Here is a 24,961-nt window from a genome sequence, read left to right as displayed (position 1 = left end):
CACAAAGCCTTTCGCCTTAGCTATTGAGCATTTTTCTTCTCTACTGCATTATACTGTGTGCATTTAAGCACGTGACTGAATCTGGACAGAGGAAGAAAGGAAAACTAGGTGTCAACATACTCGGTAACCCAGTAGACACTGGTCAGTGGGTGGGTGCCAGGTGGTTGCTGGCAACAGATTATAGTCACTACTTATCTTTTCACATATGAAGATTCAGCCATGAGCACAAAGCACCATTTGACTTTGTGCCTGTGTCTGGCTGCTGATTAGGTAAAGCAGCTGTTACTCAGAAACATCTGGCTCAAGTAAGGAAATTTCTTTTTTAATTTCCCTGTTCTTCTGAACAAATAAGGTATTGACTGTTTTCATCCAGGTGCCCAGTGGATACTAATTTCACAGGATTTTAAAGCTGAAAGAGAATTTCAGATTACGTATTCGCCTACCTTTCCCATTTTACAAGGGAAGGGAATAACTCCCAGGGATTATGTGCACAGGATCACATAAGTAATTAGTGGAAGAACCAGAGCTCGCCTCACAACCACTAAGTGGGTTTAATAATCAGATGCTGTTAGGGGAGGATGAACCAAGTGTTCACTTCAGGGCCATGATCGAGGTGCTGTCCCATCAGCATCTTATGCTTTCTTGATAGTGAAAATTATTGTTGGAAGTTGAAATGCACAGCAGGAGGATGGTGCTTCTATATCCTTATTTAGTAATACAAAGTAATATCTTGTAGTACATTCAGTAGCTAAAAGCGATGTGTGACTCTTTATTTCCCTATACTGAAATCACTGATCCTTCAGAAGTCTAGAAGTAGCATTTGGTCATTTTATAACCAAGAATGCAGAATTTGGTCTGGTAAAATCCCCAGGTTGGTGTGTGCTTAGGAAATACTAAGTAATTTCATCATTAATTAAAACAAACCACAATTCAGAAAACAACTGCTTTTCTGCTGGGGGAAATAATAGTCAAGTGGGATATTACAAACACAAAATACAGAATTTTCAGTATACCTGGAATTCTGAATTACAGAATCATTGTCTATACTATTTGGCCTTTTCCTTATTTATTTCAATAAAAGCTAGTCCAGAGTAGTTTATTTTGGGAGACTGGTTTGATTCTGGCTGGTCTTAAATGGGAAAAGAATTTGAAAAAGAATAGATACATGTATATGTGTAACTGAATCATTTTGCTGTACAGCTGAAACTAACACAACATTCTTCATCAACTATGCTCCAATATAAAATAAAAAATTTTTTAAATGGTAAAAGGAAACAGGTAAAACTAAAAAAAAAAAAAAAAAAAAAGACCTTATAGGGACTTCCCTGGTGGTGCAGTGGTTGAGAGTCTGCCTGCCAATGCAGGGGACATAGGTTCGATTCCTGGTCCAGGAAGATCCCACATGCCGTGGAGCAACTAAGCCCATACGCCACAACTACCGAGCCTGCACTCTAGAGCCTACAAGCCACAACTACTGAAGTCCACATGCCACAACTACTGAAGCCCGTGCTCCGCAACGAGAAGCCACCGCAATGAGAAGCCTGCGCACCGCAACAAAGAGTAGCCCCCACTCACCACAACTAGAGAAAGCCCGTGCACAGCAACAAAGACCCAACGCAGCCAAAAATAAATAAATAAATTTATTTTAAAAAAAGACATTATAGAACTTGGAGAGTATAACATCAGAAGAAGCTAAGGTATTTCAGAAGGCACTGTTGAGCCCTTGCTCATTTCTAATCCTTAAAGGAATGGCTGTGTGAAGGTGGCTGCAGAGGTTTCCTCTGTAGAACTGTTAGTGTCAGAAGAGTAATGATTCTTTAGTGGATGTCAAATACCTGACTGAGCACTGAGGACACTGGGGTGAATGCCTGAGTGATTCTCCTGGAGAATCCAAAACATGGGGAAAGACTGTATATCTGGTAGCATGATCATCATGAGCTTGTGTGTCTGTACTTGGGGGCAATGTTGAGATGCCCCCAAGAACTTGGAAAGGGGGAAAATGAGTTTACCTTTTTACTTCTGTGTAAGGTCAACACATGATAGGACCAGAGCCACCTGCATGAGGGGCAAATTTGTTCCTAGGCCTGCAGGTTTTGATTGTAATCCCACTGGCAGATAAAATGTCAATTTGAATTTCGAGATGGAAATGTTCTGGAAAAGGGTGAGTCCGGGAGGTCAACATTGGCAGCACTCTTCTCAGCTCTGTGGAGGGGAAGAGAAGTGTTGGTGGACAGATCTGGTATCATGGCCCCATTGCCAGGGTATTCCAACAGACTTTGGATTTTTTGGTCTGACAGTGCCTCAACCCCTGTTGTGGAATTGGGTGCATCAGGCTGTGCTGGCCCGATGCCGTTAGACTCATATCATGTAACGACTAGTGGGTTACCTCAGTGCTCAGCAGACACCATCACTTGGTCTCTGGACTTTCTACATAGGCCACCAGGGGAGAATTCAATTAATTATGGGACCTCAGTTACTCTAGTTCCTGTGGCAATTATTTCTCTAGTAATAAACTTACTAACTGTCATTTTGGATTTATGCATCAGTCTTACAGGCTTGGATAACCTGTGTCTACTTCTAAGAGAAGGATCTGTTCTTGATATATTGTTAAATATGTTTTCGCTCATTTGTTAATTCATTAGACACTGAGTGCTTACTGTGAGCCAGAGGTGCACTATTCAGATAACTCTCAGGGTAACAGGGGAAGCAGATGAATTAACAATTACAAGGTAGGGAATGACCACTCTGGACATTACTTTGGAGGCAGCGTGCCAGCCTCCCATTTCTGTAAGCTTCCACATACCAATTTATCATTATTTACTTCTATTAACTATTTAGGTATAATAGATTGTTATGTACCTAACAAATATTAGTCATTTTGTTAAGTACTTTGCATAAATTCTTCCATGTAATAGCAACTATTCCATATAAAATTTCTATAAAATTTTATAGACTGGGAAACTGAAGCCTAATGAGAGTAACTACTTAAAGTCACGTTTTATTCTTGGCTTTGCTGTTTGCCAGATGCTGTCCGTTTGACTATACTTGATAAGGAGTTTGAACGTGTTCCAAGATGGGCATCAGAGTTCACTCTGGACCATCTCAGTACTAACCCAGGGAGGATGGGTCCCTGAGGGGATCCCAGAAGCAGTCACCCAGACCCCTTGAAGTACATTTCCATTAAATGTGGGAGTATCCTGTGCCTTCTTTGTGCAACTCTTGTGCTAAGAAAAGCTGCGAGAGATGGTCAAGAGCCTGATTAAGATCTGTTTCTTTCTGTTGGCACTCTTCACCTTTTGCATGACTTCAGGACAAAGAAGCCTCACCTGACCTTCAGGGAATACTCCATGAGACCTGTTAATGGATACATGGCCTCACTCTCCTCCACTGCGTTCCGTGAGGGGATGACACATGAGCTGGCTTGGTTCTCAGTAGACCTTAGAAGGCAGGACAAGTGGATTAAAAGCTACTAGTGAATTTTAATGACTTACGTAACCAAAGCCTCTAAATTACTAAACAAATCCCGAGGGACACAGCCTCCCTCCTTAAAACAAAAGGCAGACCACGTATGGGAAGGAATAACAAGGGTACCATCTAAGTTTTACCCGCTTTGGGGCAGAGTCGGTGGGGGGGATCCTTCCTTCGGTTACCTTCGCCACCACTGTACATCAATCTCTCACTGAAGGCATTGCCCAGGTGTGAACACAGAGGTCTTCATCTGGTCATCATAACTGTCGAAGGGGGCAGTTTGCAGAGAACATTTTTTTGGGGGGGGGGGATTTTATTTATTTATTTTTGAATTTTATTTTTTTATACAGCAGGTTCTTATTAGTTATCCATTTTATACATATTGGTGTATATATGTCAATCCCAATCTCCCAGTTCATCACACCACCACCCCTCCCCCTGCCACTTTCCCCCCTTGGTGTCCATACATTTGTTCTCTACATCTGTGTCTCAAAATCTGCACTGCAAACCAGTTCAGCCGTACCATTTTTCTAGGTTCCACATATATGCGTTAATATACAATATTTGTTTTTCTCTTTCTGACTTACTTCTCTCTGTATGACAGTCTCTAGATACATCCACGTCTCTACAAATGACCCAATTTCGTTCCTTTTTATGGCTGAGTAATATTCCATTGTATATATGTACCACATCTTCTTATTCCATTCATCTGTCAATGGGCATTTGGGTTGCTTCCATGACCTGGCTATTGTAAATAGTGCTGCAATGAACATTGGGGTGCATATGTCTTTTTGAATTCTGGTTTTCTCTGGGTATATGCCCGGTAGTGGGATTGCTGGGTCATATGGTAATTCTATTGTTAGTTTTTTAAGGAACCTCCATACTGATCTTCATAGTGGCTGTATCAATTTACATTCCCACCAACAGTGCAAGAGGGTTCCCTTTTCTCCACACCCTCTCCAGCATTTGTTATTTGTAGATTTTCTGATGATGTCCATTCTAACTGGTGTGAGGTGATAGTTTTGATTTGCATTTCTCTAATAATTAGTGATGTTGAGCAGATTTCATGTGCTTCTTGGCCATCTGTATATCTTCTTTGGAGAAATGTCTATTTAGGTCTTCTGCCCATTTTTGAATTGGGTTGTTTGTTTTTTTAATATTGAGCTGCATGAGCTGTTTATATATTTTGGAGATTAATCCTTTGTCCGTTGATTCGTTTGCAAATATTTTCTCCAATCCTGAGGGTTGTCTGTTCCTCTTGTTGTAGTTTTCTTTGCTTTCTAAAAGCTTTTAAGTTTCATTAGGTCCCATTTGCTTATTTTTGTTTTCATTTCCATTACTCTAGGAGGTGGGTCAAAAAATATCTTGCTGTGATTTATGTCAAACAGTGTTCTTCCTATGTTTTCCTCTAAGAGCTTTATAGTGTCCAGTCTTATATTTAGGTCTCTAATCCATTTTGAGTTTATTTTTGTGTATGGTGTTAAGGAATGTTCTAATTTCATTCTTCTACATGTAGCTGTCCAGTTCTCCCAGCACCACTTACTGAATAGACTGTCTTTTCTCCATTGTATATCCTTGCCTCCTTTGTCATAGATGAGTTGACCCTAGGTGCGTGGGTTTATTTCTGGGCTTTCTATCCTGTTCCATTGATCTATATTTCTGTTTTTGTGCCAGTACCATATTGTCTCGATTACTGTAGCTCTGTAGTATAGTCTGAAGTCAGGGAGTCTGATTCCTCCAGCTCCGTTTTTTTCCCTCAAGACTGCTTTGGATCTTCGGAGCCTTTTGTATCTCCATACAAATGTCAAGATTTTTGGTTGTAGATCTGTAAAAAATACCATTGGTAATTTGTTAGGGATTGCATTGAATCTGTAGATTGCCTTGGGTAGTATAGTCATTTTCACAATCTTGATTCTTCCAATCCAAGAACATGGTACATCTCTCCATCTATTTGTATCATCTTTAATTTCTTTCATCAGTGTCGTATAGTTTTTGGCATACAGGTCTTTTGTCTCCCTAGGTAGGTTTATTCCTAGGTATTTTATTCTTTTTGTTGCAATGGTAAATGGGAGTGTTTCCTTAATTTCACTTTCAGATTTTTCATCATTAGTATATAGGAATGAAAGAGATTTCTCTGCATTAATTTTGTATACTGCAACTTTACCAAATTCATTGATTAGCTCTAGTAGTTTTCTGGTGGCATCTTTAGGATTCCGTAGGTGTAGTATCACATCATCTGCTAACAGTGACAGTTTTACTTCTTCTTTTCCAATTTGTATTCCTTTTATTTCGTTTTGTTCTCTGATTGCCATGACTGGGATTCCAAAACTGTGTTGAATAATAGTGGTGAGAATGGACATCCTTGTCTTGTTTCTAATCTTAGAGGAAATGCTTTCAGTTTTTCACCATTGAGAATGATGTTTGCTGTGGGTTTGTCATATATGGCCTTTATTATTTTGAGGTAGGTTCCCTCTATGCCCACTTTCTGGAGAGTTTTTATCATAAATGGGTGTTGAATTTTGTCAAAAGCTTTTTCTGCATCTATTGAGATGATCATATGGTTTTTCTTCTTCAGTTTTTTAATATGGTGAATCACATTGATTGATTTGCATATATTGAAGAATCCTTGCATTCCTGGGATAAATCCCACTCGATCATGGTGTATGATCCTTTTAATGTGTTGTTGGATTCTGTTTAGTAGTATTTTGTTGAGGATTTTTGCATCTATATTCATGAGTGATATTGGTCTGTAATTTTCTTTTTTTTGTCGTATCTTTGTCTGGTTTTGGTATCAGGGTGATGGTGGCCTCATAGAATGAGTTTGGGAGTGTTCCTTCCTCTGCAATTTTTGGAAGAATTTGAGAAGGATGGGTTTTTGCTCTTCTCTAAATGTTTGATAGAATTCACCTGTGAAGCCATCTGGTGCTGGACTTTTGTTTGTTGGAAGATTTTTAATCCCAATTTCAATTTCATTACTTGTGATTGGTCTGTTCATATTTTCTGTTTCTTCCTGGTTCAGTCTTGGAAGGTTATACCTTTCTAAGAATTCGTCCATTTTTTCCTGGTTGTCCATTTTATTGCCATAGAGTTGCTTGTAGTAGTTTCTTAGGATGCTTTGTATTGCTGCGGTGTCTGTTGTAACTTCCCCTTTTCATTTCTAATTTTAATGATTTGAGTCCTCTCTTTTTCCTGATGAGTCTCATTAATGGTTTATCAATTTTGTTTATCTTCTCAAAGAACCATCTTTTAGTTTTATTGATCTTTGCTATTGTTTTCTTTGTTTCTGTTTCACTTATTTCTGCTCTGATCCTTACGATTTCTTTTCTTCTACTAACTTTGGGTTTTGTTTGCTCTTCTTTCTCTAGTTCTTTTAGGTGTAAGATTAGGTTGTTTATTTGAGATGTTGTTTCTTGAGGTAGGATTGTATTGCTATGAACTTCCCCCTTAGAACTGCTTTTGCTGCATCCCTTAGGTTTTGCATCATCATGTTTTCATTATCATTTGTCTCTAGGTATTTTTTGATTTCCTCTTTGATTTCTTCAGTGATCTCTTGGTTATTTAGTAATGTATTCTTTAGCCTCCATGTGTTTGTGTTTTTACATTTTTTTCCCTGTAACTGTTTTCTAATCTCATAGCGTTGTGGTCAGAAAAGATGCTTGATATGATTTAAATTTGCTGAGGCTTGATTTGTAACCCAAGGTGTGATCAATCCTGGAGAATGTTCCATGCACACTTGAGAAGAAAGTGTAATCTGCTGTTTTTGGATGGAATGTCCTATAAATATCAATTAAATCTATCTGGTCTATTGTTTCGTTTAAAGCCTCTGTTTCCTTATGTATTTTCGTTTTGGATGATCTGTCCATTGGTGTAAGTGAGGTGTTAAAGTCCCCCACTATTATTGTGTTCCTGTCAGTTTCCTCTTTTATAGCTGTTAGCAGTTGCCTTTTGTATTGAGGTGCTCCTATGTTGGGTGCACATATATTTATAATTGTTATATCTTCTTCTTGGATTGATCCCTTGATCATTATGTAGTGTCCTTCCTTGTCTCTTGTAACATTCTTTATTTTAAAGTCTATTTTATCTGATATGAGTATTGCTACTCCGGCTTTCTTTTGATTTCCATTTGCATGGAATATCTTTTTCCATACCCTCACTTTCAGTCTGTATGTGTCCCTAGGTCTGAAGTGGGTCTCTTGTAGACAGCATATATATGGGTCTTGTTTTTATCCATTCAGCGAGCCTGTGTCTTTTGGTTGGAGCATTTAGTCCATTCACGTCTAAGGTAATTATCGATATGTATGTTCCTATTACTATTTTCTTGATTGTTTTAGGTTTGTTTTTGTAGGTCCTTTACTTCTCTTGTGTGTCCCACTTAGAGAAGTTCCTTTAGCATTTGTTGTAGAGCTGGTTTGGTGGTGCTGAATTCTCTTAGCTTTTGCTTGTCTGTAAACCTTTTCATTTCTCCTTCGAATCTGAATGAGATCCTTGCCGGGTAGAGTAATCTCGGTTGTAGGTTCTTCCCTTTCATCACTTTAAATATGTCATGCCACTCCTTTCTGGCTTGTAGAATTTCTGCTGAGAAATCAGCTGTTAACCTTATGGGAGTTCCTTTGTATGTTATTTGTCTTTTTTCCCTTGTTGCTTTCAATAATTTTTCTTTGTCTTTATTTTTTGCCAATTTGATTACTATGTGTCTCAGCATGTTTCTCCTTGGGTTTATCCTATATGGGACTCTCTGCGCTTCCTGGACTTGGGTAGCTATTTCCTTTTCCATGTTAGGGAAGTTTTCGACTATAATCTCTTGAAATATTTTCTCTGGTCCTTTCTCTCTCTCTTCTCCTTCTGGGACCCCTATAATGCGAATGTTGTTGCGTTTAATGTTGTCCCAGAGGTCTCTTAGTCTGTCTTCATTTCTTTTCATTCTTTTTCTTTATTCTGTTCCACAACAGTGAACTCCACCATTCTGTCTTCCAGGTCACTTATGCCTCAGTTATTCTGCTATTGATTCCTTGTAGTGTATTTTTCATTTCAGCTATTGTATTGTTCATCTCTGTTTGTTTGTTCTTTAATTTTTCTAGGTCTTTATAAACTTTTCTTGCATCTTCTCCATCTTTGCCTCCATGCTTTTTCTGAGGTCCTGGATAATCCTCACTATTGTTATTCTGATTTCCTTTTCTGGAAGGTTGCCTATCTCCACTTCATTTAGTTGTTTTTCTGGGGTTTTATCTTGTTCCTTCATCTGGTACATAGCCCTCTGTCTTTTCATCTTGTCTATCTTTCTGTGAATGTGGTTTTTGCTCCACAGGCTGCAGGATTGTAGTTCTCCTTGCTTCTGCTGTCTGCCCTCTGGTGGATGAGGCTATCTAAGAGGCTCGTGCAAGTTTCCTGATGGGAGGGACTGGTGGTGGGTAGAGCTGGCTGTTGCTCTGGTCGGCAGAGTTCAGTAGAACTTTAATCCGCTTGTCTGCTGATGGATGGGGCTGGGTTCCCTCCCTGTTGGTTATTTGGCCTGAGGTGACCCAACACTGTAGCCTACCTGGGCCCTTTGGTGGGGCTCATGGCGGACTCTGGGAGGGCTCACGCCAAGGAGTACTTCCCAGAACTTCTGCTGCCAGTGTTCTTGTCCCAAGGTGAGACACAGCCACCCCCCACCTCTGCAGGAGACCCTCCAACACTAGCAGGTAGGTCTGGATCAGTCTCCTGTGGGGTCGCTGCTCCTTACCCTGGGTCCCCGTGCACACACTACTTTGTATGTGCCCTCCCAGAGTGGAGTCTCTGTTTCCCCCAGTCCTGTCGAAGTCTTGTAATCAAATCCCGCTAGCCTTCAAAGTCTGATTCTCTAGGAATTCCTCTTCCCATTGCCGGAACCCCAGGTTGGGAAGCCTGACGTGGGGCTCAGAACCTTCACTCCAGTGGGTGGACTTGTGTGGTATTAAGTGTTCTCCAGTTTGTGAGTCACCCACCCAGCAGTTATGCGATTTGATTTTATTGTGATTGCGCCCCTCCTCCCATCTCATTGTGGCTTCTCCTTTGTCTTTGCATGTGGGGTATCTTTTTTGGTGAGTTCCAGCATCTTCTTGTCAATCATTGTTCAGCAGTTAGTTGTGATTCTGGTGCTCTTGCAAGGGGGAGCGAGAGCACGTCCTTCTACTCCGCCACCTTGAACCAATATCCTGCAGAGAACATTTTTAAAAGAAAAAAAACATAAAAACAGAGTTGTCTGGTGCATATTGATCGGTTATAGGGGATGTGTTCACCTGTAACCCAGAAGTATGAGACCAAAATTTAAGGAAAGAGGTGATTCCAATCCCTTTTTCCTAGGAGGGTCCTTTGCCCCAAGAAATTTTTGAATACAGATTCATACGTGATGGGGAGAGGTGATGTCCAAGTTTACCTGGCAGCATTTGAAACCCCAGTATAAATGGATGTGTCAGGTAAGGAGTGATACCTAACACCTCAACTGAGAACGTTACGTAAAGTAAGTACAACTTGAGGATATCAGTTCAAAGCCGAGTGGAGAGCTGGTTTTCTTGAGGCACTTTGTCCAGTTAAGGTACTGTAAACAGTACACTACGGTCTTTGTGCTGTCATCAAGGAAAATCTAATAAAAGATTTCTAAGAATTTTAATATTGCTGTGCCTCTGATAATCCATGACTTAGTCTGTTCAGGCTGCTTTAATAAAATACTATAGACTGGCCGGTTTATGAATAACAAATTTACTTCTCACAATTCTGGAGCCTGGGAAGTCCAAGATCAAGGCCCTGGCAGATTAGGTGTCTGGTGAGGGCCTGCCTTCTGGTTCATAGAAGACCGTCTTCTTGCTGTGTCCTCACATGGTGGGGGTGGGGAGGGATCTCTCTAGGACCTCTTTTAAAAGGGGCACTAATCCCTCTTATGAGGATTCCACCATCATGACCTAATCACCTCGAAAAAATTTCTCCTCCTAATACCATCACATCCAGGGTTAGGATTTCAACACATGGATTTTGGAGGAGACATAAACATTCAGTCTTTAGCAATCCCTATATGGAATTTTGATTGTATACAGTAGGGAGGAAAGTTTGTGTTGCGTCTAAAACATGGTGGAGTGACAGATAATTATTAACCATGTGACCATGGGCAAAGCTGCTGATGTGTCTAAGACTGCAAAATGAGTGTGACAGTACCTAGTTTGGATCCCTGTGACCTCCAACGTGATGAGTATAAAGTGTCGCTCTCACCCTGTGCCTCTCTCCTTGGCAAGCTTTCGTTGGCTCACTACCAACGAGAGGATGTGACCCAGACTTCTTCACAAGCGTGAGATGTCCTTTTAAACCTGGCCTGTGTGCTTTTTCAGCACGGTATCTCACCTGTCTTTACCTTGCCTTTTGTGTATTCTTCAGCAGTCTTGTCCTGTTTGCACTGCCCTGCACACGGTTACACTGTTTCTCACCTTCCGGGTCCCTATGCTCATGTTCCCCACCTTTGTAGGAAGCTCCTATGATTTTCTGGTTTCATAGGGTAATGGAACCCCACAGGCAAGCTTTTATTGTACAGTTTGTTACCAGCACATGGCTGTCATCAGTTTCTTTATCAGTGGGTGGAGAATCACTTGCTTGCTCTCAAAGAAATGGGCACTTAACAAGTCCTTTGTCATTTAGTTTTTATTTATTTGGCAAACATTTATTGAGTACCTGCTGTTTGTTAGTACTGGTATTGGAAGATAAGTAGCACCCCAGCTATGGCCCCAGGGAATTCCATTCTGGTAGGGGACAGACTCAAGGGACAGGGGAGGTACAGAGGCCTGTGGGAACATAGTGAAGATGCACTGACTTTAGCACCAGAGAATACTTCAGAAGAGACCGCTGTCGGCAGGTCTTTTGGGAGGAGTTGGCACTGACTAGGCAGAACAGAGAAGAAAAGTGGGTATTTGAGATAAAGTACTGTTGGTGACTCGAGGAAAGGGGTAAGGGACTGATTTAATTCAGTCTCATTTAATTCTCACTGGAAAGTAAAATAAGCAGTTTAAAATTTTTTCTGTTCTTCTAGAAGCTGCATGTATTTTTTAAAGTGTTGTCAACATTGCAGCAAGGTGTTACCCAGCAGAAATTGCCCGTATCTGTTTACGTTGTTTCAGTGATGGTGAGGTGACTTGATCTTAAGAAACTTAAGATCATTCATAAACATAAATTCTAATTACTGGAAAGATTAAGATGATCATAGTGAGTTAGATCATTGTGGTGGTTGCCTATTTAAACCTTAATGTTGATCTTTTTCTCTGTTTTTATTCACAAAGAAAGAGCAAAACCAGAAAAGCATTAAATGTGTATGCTTAAAATTTCAGAATGTATTGTCATTACCTCTGTCTTGTTAGTCTTATCTAAAAGTGTAAACCATTTTACAATTTTGTGTTACTTTTGGACATATCTTTGTGTAATGAAAGGAAATAAGTTGAACATTTCTGGGGAAAAGATGGGTACAAATTAAAAATTGATGTTACTCTTTTTGAAATGGGTCAGCTTTCACATGACTGTTAAGTGCTGCCTTTCAAATTTAGTAGAAACGTTAAATGTGGGGATTTTTCCTTTTATTAGAATAGAAGCAACACCAATAACAGGGAAGTAGATAGCTTTTAACAGATTTTAGGCTCTAGGATAGTTATGAAATGTGTTTTTGGTCTGGATAATAAAATGAAACATTTCTTATCAAATAAGACTCTCTCTCTTTAAGGTTATGAGAAGACTGATGATGTTTCGGAGAAGACTTCACTGGCTGACCAGGAGGAAGTAAGGACTATATTCATCAACCAGCCCCAGCTGACAAAATTCTGCAATAACCATGTCAGGTAAGAAACCAAAGAATGCTTGGGACTAGCTATTACAGCAGAACTTGGGAGGACATCTCCCCTGCCGGACCAAAATGAAAATGCTTGCAAGGAGTTTTCAGTGAAATCAGTTTAATATTTAAGAGCTTACTGGAGGCAGTGTGTATCAGCCGTTTCTCCATCTTCTAGCCAAGAAGGAGATGTTAATAAGAATCTAGAGGGCTTCCCTGGTGGCGCACTGGTTGAGGGTCTGCCTGCTGATGCAGGGGACATGGGTTTGTGCCCCGGTCCGGGAAGATCCCACATACCACGGAGCGGCTGGGCCCGTGAGCCATGGCCACTGAGCCTGCGCGTCCAGAGCCTGTGCTCCGCAACGGGAGAGGCCACAACAGTGAGAGGCCCGCGTACCGCAAAAAAACAAAAACAAAAGAATCTAGAAGCAGGAAGGAGAAGGGCTAAGCAGCCATATGTATGCTACCAATTCTAGTTTCAGTATCTGAATAATGAAAACTGTTCATGGGTATGTGCCTTTGTCTTAAACCTGTTAATAGATGCATGAACCGTTGTTTTTGATTAACAAGTTTTCACCTTTTAAAAGAAGTCTTTGCAGTTCTTCACTTAGAACTCCTTTTTGTTAAATAGTCTTTAAATATTGGCTTTCGATACTTGCAAAATTTCGTATGGTGTCGAGGAATGGAAGGTGTGAGAATTACTTCACTGTTCTATTTTCATTCCAACAATAATGTAAAACTATTGCTGTTATAAGCACTATTCACTAAGTGGCCTCCGGAACCAAGTGAACACCAGCCCCTTCCCGCCACACGTCAGCCCAGTAGTTTTCTGGTGACAAAACTCCTAGATTTGTGAAATGACCGTTTAAAATTAATATTTACACCTTCAAATTATACAGTAACTTTTCTGAGCTTAAGGAGTGTGGCATGTGTCCCTTTAATCTCCTTTCTATTTAATTAACAAGAGGAAGGTTGGATATTTCTGAGACCTAAATGGTGATATCTTCCTGATTGTGGACATATCTGATGTTTGGTGTGGAGTCCTAGCCAAGTTTCTAGAGGAGCCATGAAGAAAATTCAGACAGAACCCCCCAAAACTCCCCATTTCTCTGACGTTATCCAGGGAAGTCCCTCTATTTGATGTTTCTGGTCTTGCTCAAATTGCTGATTTTTCTTTTTGCAAGATTTTATTTTCTATTAACATATTATACACTATCTTAACTAAAGGTGTTCTTCTTTGTAAGCCGTTGCTAGTAATGATAACAGGATGATCGGCCAAAGATAACAAAAGATATTGTGCAGAAAATTAAACTCTTACTATTTAGACAGTTCCTTTCACTCCTTTTCTTTGAGATTAATGACCATTTGCAGTATTCACCCAATTTAAAACAGAGGACATTTGTTCATTTAATTTTTTATATGGTGATGATAGAATTTTGTAAACATGGGTGCTAATTGTGGAGTAATTGACTTTTATGCTGCTTTTCATTTTTGTTTTCTAGCACTGCAAAATATAACGTAATCACATTCCTTCCAAGATTTCTCTACTCTCAGTTCAGAAGAGCCGCTAATTCATTTTTTCTCTTTATTGCACTGCTTCAGGTAAAGTCATGTTGTAAAACCTTAGCTCAAAATCATGTGTTCAGATATTAATAAATGTTTTTCTTAAGCCCATGACCAATCTTCTGAAGCTTATCTAAGCACAGAGATAAGCTGGTTTGGTGGGCATTTCCAGCTCCTGCTGCAAGCCGAGTTAGAATACTGCTGCTACCTTATCAAGCCTTTTGATTCATTTTTTTTTGATTCATTTTTATCAACTTCTTTTAAACATTCTGTAAATTTAATGTGGCGGGGACTATTCATTTTGGGTGGTAAAGGGGGATGGGACTTTTTCTTAAACTAGTAAGTGATTTTAGTAACAGTAACCTTGTCAATTCTGAACCTTAGAATGTAAGTTACCATTTAAAAATTCTTTCATTTTGTATTTGGGTTATTTGTAATTAGGAAAAAAGTTTCATTTTATTAAAAAGTAGTCTATGTTCATGCAAAAAGAATAAGAAAACACAACAAAGAAAAAATTTTATAACTCTTACTATTCTACCACCACCAAGAGGAAATTACTGTCTTAAAATTTGGGTGTTTATCCTTCTGGTCTTTTTTTTTTTTTTTCATCCCAAGCATTGTTAATTGACTTACTTTACAAAAAGGGGATCTTAGAGTATATATGTCTTATCATCTGCTTTATCCATATAATAATGTGTGGATATTTTCCCGTGTGATTCATTGTGTTTCTAAAATAACGTCCTTAATGGTTGTGTGAAATTTTAGTGTATGGACATGCTGTAATTTAGTTAACCAATCCCCCTTTGTAGGTGTTAGTCCTACACACAACTGCTTGCTGTGAAGCTAATTAACCCTCTCTCCCAGCTACATACTAGGTACAAGCAAATTACCTCATGTAGTGTTTAGTCTACCAAGATGGTAAAATCAATGAAGCATATTTTAAGAAGCTCCAAGCCTTTGTTGTTTTTAAATCTATTATAAACCTTCTAGTTCTTACTGAATTTCTCATCCTTTTTTTCTCTTCCGATAGCAAATACCTGATGTATCACCAACAGGTCGCTACACAACACTGGTTCCTCTCTTATTTATTTTAGCTGTGGCAGCTGTCAAAGAGATAATAGAAGATATTGTAAGTATTTGTTTTTTCATAAATAAATGTAACTCTGTTATTTTTATATACATATTTTAAAAAATTAGTTTCTTCCTAAGTTGTTTAATTCTGGACACAGACTGTTTAAAATCCCCATTCAACTTAAAAGTATTTAAAATATGCTCCCAATGGCGTGTTAGTTTCTGCTTCATAACAAAGTGAATCAGTTATACATATACATATGTTCGCATATCTCTTCCCTCCCACCCTCCCTATCCCACCCCTCTAGGTGGTCACAAACCACCTAGCTGATTTCCCTGTGCTATGTGGCTGCTTCCCACTAGCTATCTATTCTACGTTTGGTAGTGTATATATGTCCATGCCACTCTCTCACTTTGTCACAGCTTACCCTTCCCCCCCCCCCCCCCCCCCGTATCCTCAAGTCCCTCCTCTAGTAGGTCTGTGTCTTTATTCCCGTCTTACCCCTAGGTTCTTCATGACCTTTTTTTTTTTCTTAGATTCCATATATATGTGTTAGAACACGCCACTGTAAAGCAATTATACTCCAATAAAGATGTTAAATAAAAAAAAAATAGATATATATGTATAACTGAATCACTTTGCTGTACACTTGAGACTAACACATTGTAAACTAACTATACTTCAATAAAAATTTAAACATAAAATATGCTCCCGGGGTTCCCTGGTGGCGCAGTGGTTGAGAAACCACAACTTTAGTTGAGGAAGCTAATATTTTTTTTTCTGTGCCCTTTAAATACATTGCCTGTCTGAAATGATCATCTGTCAAGCCTTAGGCAAGTCAGATGGTAAGACAAGGAAAGGCTGAGACATTCTTTAGAAAGCTCCAATTTAAAGTTGTACAAACATTGATATTATTTTTGTAAAGAATCAAATTGGGATCTCATGAAGAAACATGAGCTGTAACATCACTAGGCATATTAGAAATGGGTCAACTGACCATTTAGATCATCAGCCTCAAAAACATCCAAGTGTCTAGGGGTACAAACAGAGGGTGTGTGTGTGTGTGTGTGTGTGTGTGTGTAAAACATCATAGTCCTCTAGCTGGAAATGGCATACTTGCCGGGGACCGCTAGCTGAAAATTTAAGGGACTCTCTTCTCACCTGTATCACTCCACACAGAGTTACCATCCTTTAAATTGTACTTGCACTTGGCAGTCCTTAAGGATTGGTCTTTACTACAGTTTTGTCTCTTTCTTTGCCTTATGTATATTCCCCTTTCTTTCTTTGTTTAACCTAATTTTCATTGAACATCTCTTATTTGCTAGACATTGTGCTGTCATTTTTGCAAATTTTTAAAAATTTAATTCATTCAGTGACTTGGCAAGTTAGATTTTTAGCCTCATTTTAAAGGTAAGAACGCTGAGGCTTAGAGAGGTTGTGTAACTTGTGCAAGAAATCAGTGGAATCAGAATTCCATCCCATCCAGTGTTCTTCCTCTGTATTATTGTAGCGAGTTACCAATGATAATATTAATAACATTTATAGAGCTTCTGGGTTCCATGTACTTGCTCTATGTCCTTTTAATTTATTAAATCTTATAACAACTTTAAAGATTATTGATATTATCCCCATTTTAAAGATGAGGGAGAGGAGGCATAGAGGGGTAAGTTAACTTGCCCAAGGTCACAGAGCTAATAACTGGGGCTGTCAGAATTCAAATAAGGCTGTTTGGTTCCAGAGCCTCTGCCTTATAATCACTGCTCGAAACTGCCTTTCTTTTTTTTTCCCTTTTCCCTAGCAAAACTATAAACTCTCTAGCTGTGGTTTCTAGTATCTCTCTCTATGAAAATACATGGTAAATAAAATAGTATCCAAGAAGTTTGCTTGTTTTTAACAGAACTCTTATTGGCATATGTAATAACTGGATACTATTGGAAAGCAGCTAATCAGGCAGTTCCTGAAGGATGTAGTAATAGTATTGTGGGTAATAAGATATCATGTGAAGTAGTTTTCCAATAAAGAAAAACACTGTTAAGAAGTTGACTAAAAATGTTCTGTAAGAATGGTTTAATAAGAAGTTTATGTCAATGTGTAAGGTGATAGAAAGTTTGAAATGTTACTCCCTAGAAAAGGAAAAACAATCAGATAATCGTTTAGATAGTTGGACAGAGAGTATCTTTATCAGTAATTATAATTAGTACATATAACTTTTCATTCATTGAACAAAGATATGTGAAGCAGTACTTAGGTACCCAGCATTCATTAGGGTATGTTTTAGGATGTGTTAAACTTTTGCTGCAGTAATCAAGTGCCAAATGTCAGGGGCTTAAACATAAGTTGATTTTTCACGTACTCAGAGACGCTGCAGGTTTTTGTCCAGGAGGAAGGGAGGGCAGGAGGCACCATTGTTCATGTAGTCATTCAGGGATACAGCTGAATCAGGGCTCTGCTGTGTGGGATGTCAGTGGTCACCAGAACAGAGGAAGGGAGAGAATGGAGGTACATAGAAATGGTGCATATCACATCTGCTTACAGCACAATATTAGAACTAGTGACATGACAAAAGGGAGCTATAATCTCAGTGTCCATAGCAGTAGAGGAGAATTAGATATTGGTGAATCTACCACTCTTACATCAGTGAATGAAACAAAGCTTGCATTCTAGTAAGCTTTCCTTTATGTTCTGTTAAACAACCTTTTTAAAAAAATTTTTACAATAAACAGTAAGAATTACCTAAGACTCAACTACCGAGTTTACATTTTAACTCTCAATGCTTTGGACACCTTAACATAATATGATTTCCTATTTTTGTGTGTAAGTAACAAATTACATATACACTTACTTGAAAATATAGAATCATTGGAGAACTCTTAGTTTTAAAAAAAGCTGCATAATGTCAAATGTTAATTCTTATGGTAAGAGTCAAGGTTGTTTGTTAAATTGATAATATTCATCTTTAAAAACATGCCTTCTTTGCTATACACTTGTTCAGTTAAACACTGATAAACTTTATTCATTATAAAACAAATACTTATTTAAAGTCTACAGTGTTCAGAGACCAAATCCTGGGAATACGCCAGTGAGTGAAAGTAGTTATGATCTAGCTTGCAGTCTAGTACAGGGGACAGACGTTACTCGGGTAACCACACCAGCTATTATGAGAATTAAATGATGCACTAAAGTCCTTAGAGTGGTGCTTAGTATATAATTAGTGCTGAATAAATGTTAACTGTGTGGTCATCATTCAAAGATCTTTTTTGACTAAAATATAGAAAATGGATTGCAAGGAAAGAAGAGAGGATTTTGGTAATAGTTGGTATGAAAACATAAAGATGTCTTAAACTAAGTGGTATTGTAAAGATAAAGAAATATGGAAAAATGAATTCGATATATATTTAGGAGTAAAATTGACAAGACTTATCACCATCTGAAATGCTGTATATCCTACTCATTTTATTAATGTTTTATCTCTAACAACTAGAATGTAAGTTCCATGAGAGGAAGAGTTTTTGTCTCTTGTTCATTGCTGTATCAGCAGTAGTAACAGGGCCTGACACAGTATTTTGTTAACATTTATTGAATGAAGAAATACACTGGGTGGGAGTGAAAGGGAAAGAAGGTACTTACGACTCTCAAGTTGCTGGTTTGTGCAAGTGGATGGTATATGGTTCCATTCTGAGACAAGTACTTAGTCTTGGGGGTTAAAGTCAGAGATTGCCTTTTGGACATAGTGTAAGATGCCTTTGAGACTGCCAGAGGGAGCTGTCAGGGAGCCAACTGGATATAATAGTCTGGAGCTCAGATGAGAGTCTTGGCTGGTATATATTAAGATAATAGTTATCATTGAAATTACAGTTATGAATGAACTAAGAGAGTGGAGAGTAAGAAGTGGAGAGGGCAGGGAGTAAGCCTTGAGGAAATCCATCTCAGAGAGCTAAAGAAGGGGCCATGGTGCAGGTAGAACACCTGGGTAATGAAGTCTTAAGATATGTCTAGGGAGGGAAGGGTTTCCAGAAGGAAGGGGTGGTCAGTACCACATGCTTAAGAACCATAAAGTTCATGGCACTATTTATACAGTAGAGCTTATTGGACCACTGTCAATCAACTATGGATAATATTAAATAATTCACTAGCTCTCAGTGATATTAAGTGAACTCTGATTACAGGACAGTAGAAGTGTTTGAACTCAGAGAATAGCTATATTAATTTCTTCTGAACTATTAGTTTTAGAAGTGTAGGGCGCGGTCAGCTAACTGCCACGCAGCAGGAAGCTGAAATAAGCTGAATCATCCTTCCTGTGGCCACTGCGCTTGCGCTAAGTATACTAATGAGGTTTTAAAGTAGCGACCTATCCGATGCTGGCTCACAAGTCGCACCACCGGCGAAGGCCAATCACAGAGCGACACATGTTCTTAATCCCTATATAAGCAGACTGCTATAGGATTGCGGGGTCTTCCTTCCATCTTTTCTTTAACCAAGCTGTGCTCCAATAAAGTGTGATACGAGAAGAATCTTGCGTGTGGCGACTCGTCATTCTGCTGGTCGGAGGCGGCTCGCCGCATAGAAGAAATAGGATCTCTTTCAGATACAATGTAATGATAAGATTAGAATGTACCTATCTGGGTTGGATCCTCATGTATATTCAGAAAATTGTTTCTTGACAAGTAACCTAATTTATTCTGTGGTGGGAAGGTTGAGGAAGGAGAGACTCCTATATAAGAATTTTCTGCAGATGGAAAGAAATGTTCAGGATCTCCTTAAGTTTCACTAAGATTAAATTTCCAGTTTAAGTGGAGGGTTTCATTAATTAGCTTTTATTTGTCTCCTTCAGTTGGAAGTCCAACCATTGTCTGTCATAGATGTGCGTTGTTTCGGAAATATTTGCACTGCCTTCAGATATCTAAATTTGCCTTGGACCAAGTTTATTTTGGACCAAAATTTATTTTGGGTTACTTCCTAATTTTCTTAAGATCTTTATTCACAACAAAGAAAGAGTAAGTATTTTAGAGTTTTATCCATCATAAAATATTCTCCACTGATGCTACAAATTTAACAGAACTTTAAAAATTTATTTAAGAACATTTGCTGGCAAATCGTGTGCTTACTTTTGGAAGCAATAATTTGACTATTAAAAGTCTGCATTGTTACATTTTTATTAGTGAGTGTTTTATTGAGAAAGAATTGTGGTGTGTTCCTGCCTATGGGCGTGGCAGGAATCATTTTCAACAAGCCTTCCACAGAGGCTTTCTGAATGCCTTATTTGCATTTTGTGCAGTTCAGTGACTGTTTGGATGAACTGAGCTCCCAGTGCCAGCTATTATGCCACTGCTCGTCAGTGCTGCTGTGTCTTGGAGTGCTCATCTACAAGCCCAGGCTTTTCTCTGGAAAAGTGTTTTCATTTGTGCCTGTGATTCTAAAAACCATGTTTCTTCTCAAACGGGGAACTTAGGAACTCATTTTACTACACTCATGCCAACCCACCTTGTGGTCAGGTATGCGCAGCTAAACCTGACCCTGGGCTTTATATGATAGAATCTTTGAGCTCAGAGTCAGTTGCACTCAACACGTTTCTTCAGCGTCAGCAGAGGCTGATGTGTTATGCTCGATGCTGTAAGATTAGACAGAAGCCGTGGAAAACCTCTAGTTGAACCGTAGAGAAGATAGCCTCCCCTGGCCACTCAAATTCTCACCTTTCCTCTGACGTTCCCTTTCTCTTTCTTACTGCTATAAAATCTTGGCTTCTGTAGCTTTTCAAACTCACCCACCTAGACTTAGACTAACTCATTCGTTTACCGTTTAATTTTGCTTTGGGAGGAGGGAAAATGAGACTCAGTGACTTGTGGTAGTGGGAGAGGGGGCTGTAGGGGAACAGTGGGGAGAAGCAGCTTTGTGCAAACGGTAGACATATTTGGTTCCCGTCATTGACAGACATCGGCGCGTCATTAAATTATAGAGGATGTACTCAGCTAATTAGATAATGAATTTCATAAGAAACTGAAAATATTTCAGTACCATTATTTAAATGGTAGTTATTATAGGTAATTCTCATGGGCGATCTTCTTTTTTAAGTAAGTTATTTAAACAAAAGTCTAAATCAGCCTTTCAGCTCCATCTTTTCTAGTACATTAAAATTTTAATCGTACCTGTATAATAATGTAAGATCCCTCTGAGGACCACGCCCCTGTACTCCCAGAACAGGAGTAGCATATAAAGATGCTATGGATTGCACTTTCAATTTTAAAATTCCTGCATACCCTGATTATTCCCATTACCACACCCTGGGCGTACTTATAAAATTGATATGGGTAGGGGCTTCCCTGGTGGCACAGTGGTTGAGGGTCCGCCTGCCGATGCAGGGGACGCGGGTTCGTGCCCTGGTCCAGGAGGGTCCCACATGCCGCAGAGCGGCCCATCTGGAGCCTGTGCTCTGCGACGGGAGAGGCCACAGTGGTGAGAGGCCCGCATGCCACACACACAAAAATAATTGGTATGGGTGTGAAAGGACGGAAGCTTTGAGAAACATAAGTTTTAAAAATCTCTCTTTTGTAATAGGTGCTATCGTGTTTTGTTAATCTCATCCACTTTTTCACAGTTTTTGTTTTTGCTTTTAAATTTTAGAAACGACATAAAGCTGATAATGCAGTGAACAAGAAACAGACCCAAGGTAAGAATTATACATTTTGTTTCTCGTATCTGTCAAATACACTCATAGTAATATATACAAATCACTTCAATTAAATATAATTCAACTGAGAACGCTGTGTATCTCTTAAGTTTTTGTTCCAGGATAGATTCTTCCTTTGTAGCATTTATTAACATGACACTAAATTCACATTAGAGTGATTTACAGGGGTAATATTGATAGTTTTGAAAAGTAACATTTTTCATACATTTTAAGTGCCTCATAGCAATATACTCACAAGTACTGTCCATAAAATCTGCAGTTGTTTTGACAGTGTTAAGTGCTACAAAATGTCTTTGGGTGTGTGTGTATGATCTATAGATGTACTCTAGGTATGATTTATAGAAAATAATCAGATGTGATGTTACTTGAGTAAAAGGCATATTGGAAGCACTTTGAATTATCCTGTACTTGCAGAAGCTATATACTCCATAAATAAATAAAACGGTTAAAACCAGGCCAGCTTCTGGAAAGCACATGGCATGTTGATGTGGCTCTTTTGTTGTGGGTCTCATTTTGATGGAGTTGAAACCCAAATGACCTTCAACACAAGCAAATAGACTGTTGTGCTCTCAATTTAAAAAAAAAGTACCCAGGAACACGTGAAACAGACATCTTACCCCATCCGTGAGCTTTCCCACTCTGAGAATCTCATCTCTCTGAAGTTCCCTGATGTGACGAGGCTCAGCCATGTCTGCCAAAATTAGCTGGTAATTAAAAACAGTATTTTTTAATTAAAGGCTCTGACTTTTATGGGACTCTGTCAGAATGCCCTAGGGCTTCTCTTCTTACCACCTTCTACCAAAGGGATTATCTGCTGATCTTTGATGCATTTGAAAAAGGTACATTTATTAAAGTATCACCTAATAAATTAAATATTTACTGAGATTATACTTATTACGGGACATATGAAAAAGTATAAGATGGGAACTCTATAAAGGTGAAAAATGATCTTGTGTGGAAAATGAAGGATTTGGATTACGTGATCTCAGTGCCTCTAGATTTTTGTGGCAAATGCTGGTTCCTGTGTCAAATGCTTTACGGATTCAAAAGCAGGAGAGAGAATTGTGGCGTAACTTGAGCTAGATCTTGAATTTCGGGAAAAGTTCGGATGAGCAGAGGCACCTGGGCAAGACATTGCCTGTGTGCCAAGTGAGGAAGGGTGAAGAGAGCTTTTCCTGAGCAGAGATGAAGACGGCTGTTGGATTGCTTTGTGGAACCACTAGAGTGCCAGATGGGGAAAGGAGATTCCTGGCAAAGGGAAGCAAAGACATGATCAGAACGGTAGGCCGGGGTCAAATTTTACAGGGCCTTGAATGCCAAGCCAGGAGATTCCAACTTTTCTTACGTATGCTGAGTAGCTGTTGAAGGTTTACAAGCCAAAAAGAGAAAAGGTAAATATGCAGATTAAAGTCGGAGAGCAGAGTGACACGGAATAGGGGGCTCATAGAAGCTTGAGGACTAAGCTACTCTAGGGGTTTAGGTAGGAAGGGACAGCCATAGGTATTGAAAGGGGGGGAAAAAAAAGCAAAAATGTTTCAGGTACTGGCATTTTTGGCAAGTGGTGCAGTTTTTGCATTTGTTGCCATGTTGCTCAGAATGTTCAGTAAGAGCTTTTGAACCAAAAATATGTAACTGTTTTTTCCAGTACATAATGTGTCTTCTGGCAGAGGGCTCCTATCCTCAGGGACTAGCAGTTACTTATTTTCAAGCCTTGGCACAAGAAGTCAACATTGTACAGTTGAAGAGTAGCCGTCATAGCCATGTTGATTTAAGCTACCACACCCTGTATGGGTGGGTTCTCTGATTTTCCAGGTACTTGCCTACTTCCAAAAATACTCCCTTTTTGCCCACTATTCAGAGAAAAGGTTCTTTCTTGGTTATCATTCTTGGTTCACCAATTCATTCTGGATTAACAGGATTAGCTCTGTGGTTAAAAAGTGAGAGGAAAGTCTTCTATAGTATAGAAAACTCATGTCAAAAATAAAATATTAAGGCTTACATATAAAAATCATTTTAAGTCAGAATAGTTGGAAAGCCCATGTTCAAGACATTATGGTCTTTAGTTTGCTACTTGATTGTTTTCTAAGAGAATCGAATCGTTCTTTTTTTTTTCTTTGCCTAGTTTGAGTATTTGGTCATCTTTTTGATTTTCCAGTTGATAGGTGATAACAAATGTTTGAGTAGGATACTATTTGCTGTCAGATAACTCAAATTACTGATACTTTAAATGAAAGCCATCTGTCCATAGGCCAGACTGAAATTCAATTTGCTTTCCTGAGTTGAGGGAGGAAGTGGTGTAGGAGTGGGAAGGGGGTTGTTATTTTTGACAGGCAATTAATCATGACAGATATTTTTAGTATTTTACTTAAATTTCATTTTCTAAATGTTTACCAAGACCATGTAATATATGAGGATGTCTTTCCCTCAGATTCAAATATTAATCCTTCTATATTCTTAGAAAAATGAATATTTTCTCTCCTTATTTTGCATTGAGGCACTAAAGAGTGACTTTCTTCTCTGTCATTCCCTAGTGACTTCAGAAATACAAATTCATGATTTCACTTACAACATTTTCAGTGGACTGGTACCTGTCTGATGCCTCATTTTCACCAATTAATGAACTTGATCAGGGGTTAAATTCTGCATTCTGCAGAGGGCAAGTCTTCCTCATCTTTGTGTCCTCACAGCTCTAGCCCAGAGGACCGTCCTCAGCAGGTGCTCTATGTGAGTGAAGGAACCACTCTCTGTATAGATACTTCAGTACAGATAGGAAGCAGGAAGAGACTAGAAATGAAAGGAGCCTCCTTGAAAATTCATTATCTAGGGTGTGAGCAAGATGAAAAGCAGTATTTCCAAAACACTGTGTCCCAAACTGTTTCATAGGCGCTGATAAGATAAAAAAAAAAAAAAACAAAAAAAACAAAAAACTAACATGGTAGAAGTTCTTGCCTCCTCTTTACTGTCTCTGTTGAAGTCAACATATCATCATTTTACTCTGCTCTGCATCCTGTGAACACAGCACTGTGTCCACTTATCACTTCCACTGCCCAAAAGCCCAGAGCACTGCCGTATTCAGGACCCCCAGGTTTTGCTGGCATCGAAATTTACCTTATTTTCTCTGATTTCTTCCTCAATATTTGAGCTCACAATATCTGACATACCCTCCCTCCACGTGTCTACATACACACAGGAGGCAGTCTCTCACTCTGTGTCCTAAATTGGGTTTTCTTGGCCAAACTTAGCTCTGCAGAAATTTGTTAATTATGCATTTGTAATTATCATTATAATATGTATATTGAAGCCAGTCCCCATAAGAATTTGTTGTGATTGAGCTAGTTCTCTTTTTAAATTGTCAACT

The 24,961-nt window shown here is 39.0% G+C and overlaps 1 protein-coding gene across 4 annotated transcripts in view; it reads left to right on the top strand.

Annotated features, from left to right (window-relative positions):
* The window catches only part of ATP8A1 (ATPase phospholipid transporting 8A1), a 238,452-nt gene that overhangs the window by 24,686 nt on the left and 188,805 nt on the right, over positions 1-24,961 (top strand). For 3 of the 4 annotated variants that reach the window (XM_079920695.1, XM_079920696.1, XM_079920694.1), the window contains exons 2-5: positions 12,179-12,293; positions 13,786-13,885; positions 14,877-14,975; positions 21,537-21,582. In XM_079920695.1, the coding sequence (XP_079776821.1) occupies positions 12,179-12,293; positions 13,786-13,885; positions 14,877-14,975; positions 21,537-21,582 (360 nt within the window). Of the gene's footprint in view, positions 1-12,178; positions 12,294-13,785; positions 13,886-14,876; positions 14,976-21,536; positions 21,583-24,961 lie in introns of those variants that run through there. The other variant, XM_079920697.1, reaches the window with a different exon arrangement.

The sequence above is a fragment of the Stenella coeruleoalba genome, assembly GCF_951394435.1.
Source record: "Stenella coeruleoalba genome assembly, chromosome: 4".
In the NCBI taxonomy this organism is placed as follows: domain Eukaryota; kingdom Metazoa; phylum Chordata; class Mammalia; order Artiodactyla; family Delphinidae; genus Stenella; species Stenella coeruleoalba.
Note: the sequence above shows the minus strand (reverse complement) of the source record. Positions and strands in the feature narration are given on the sequence as shown.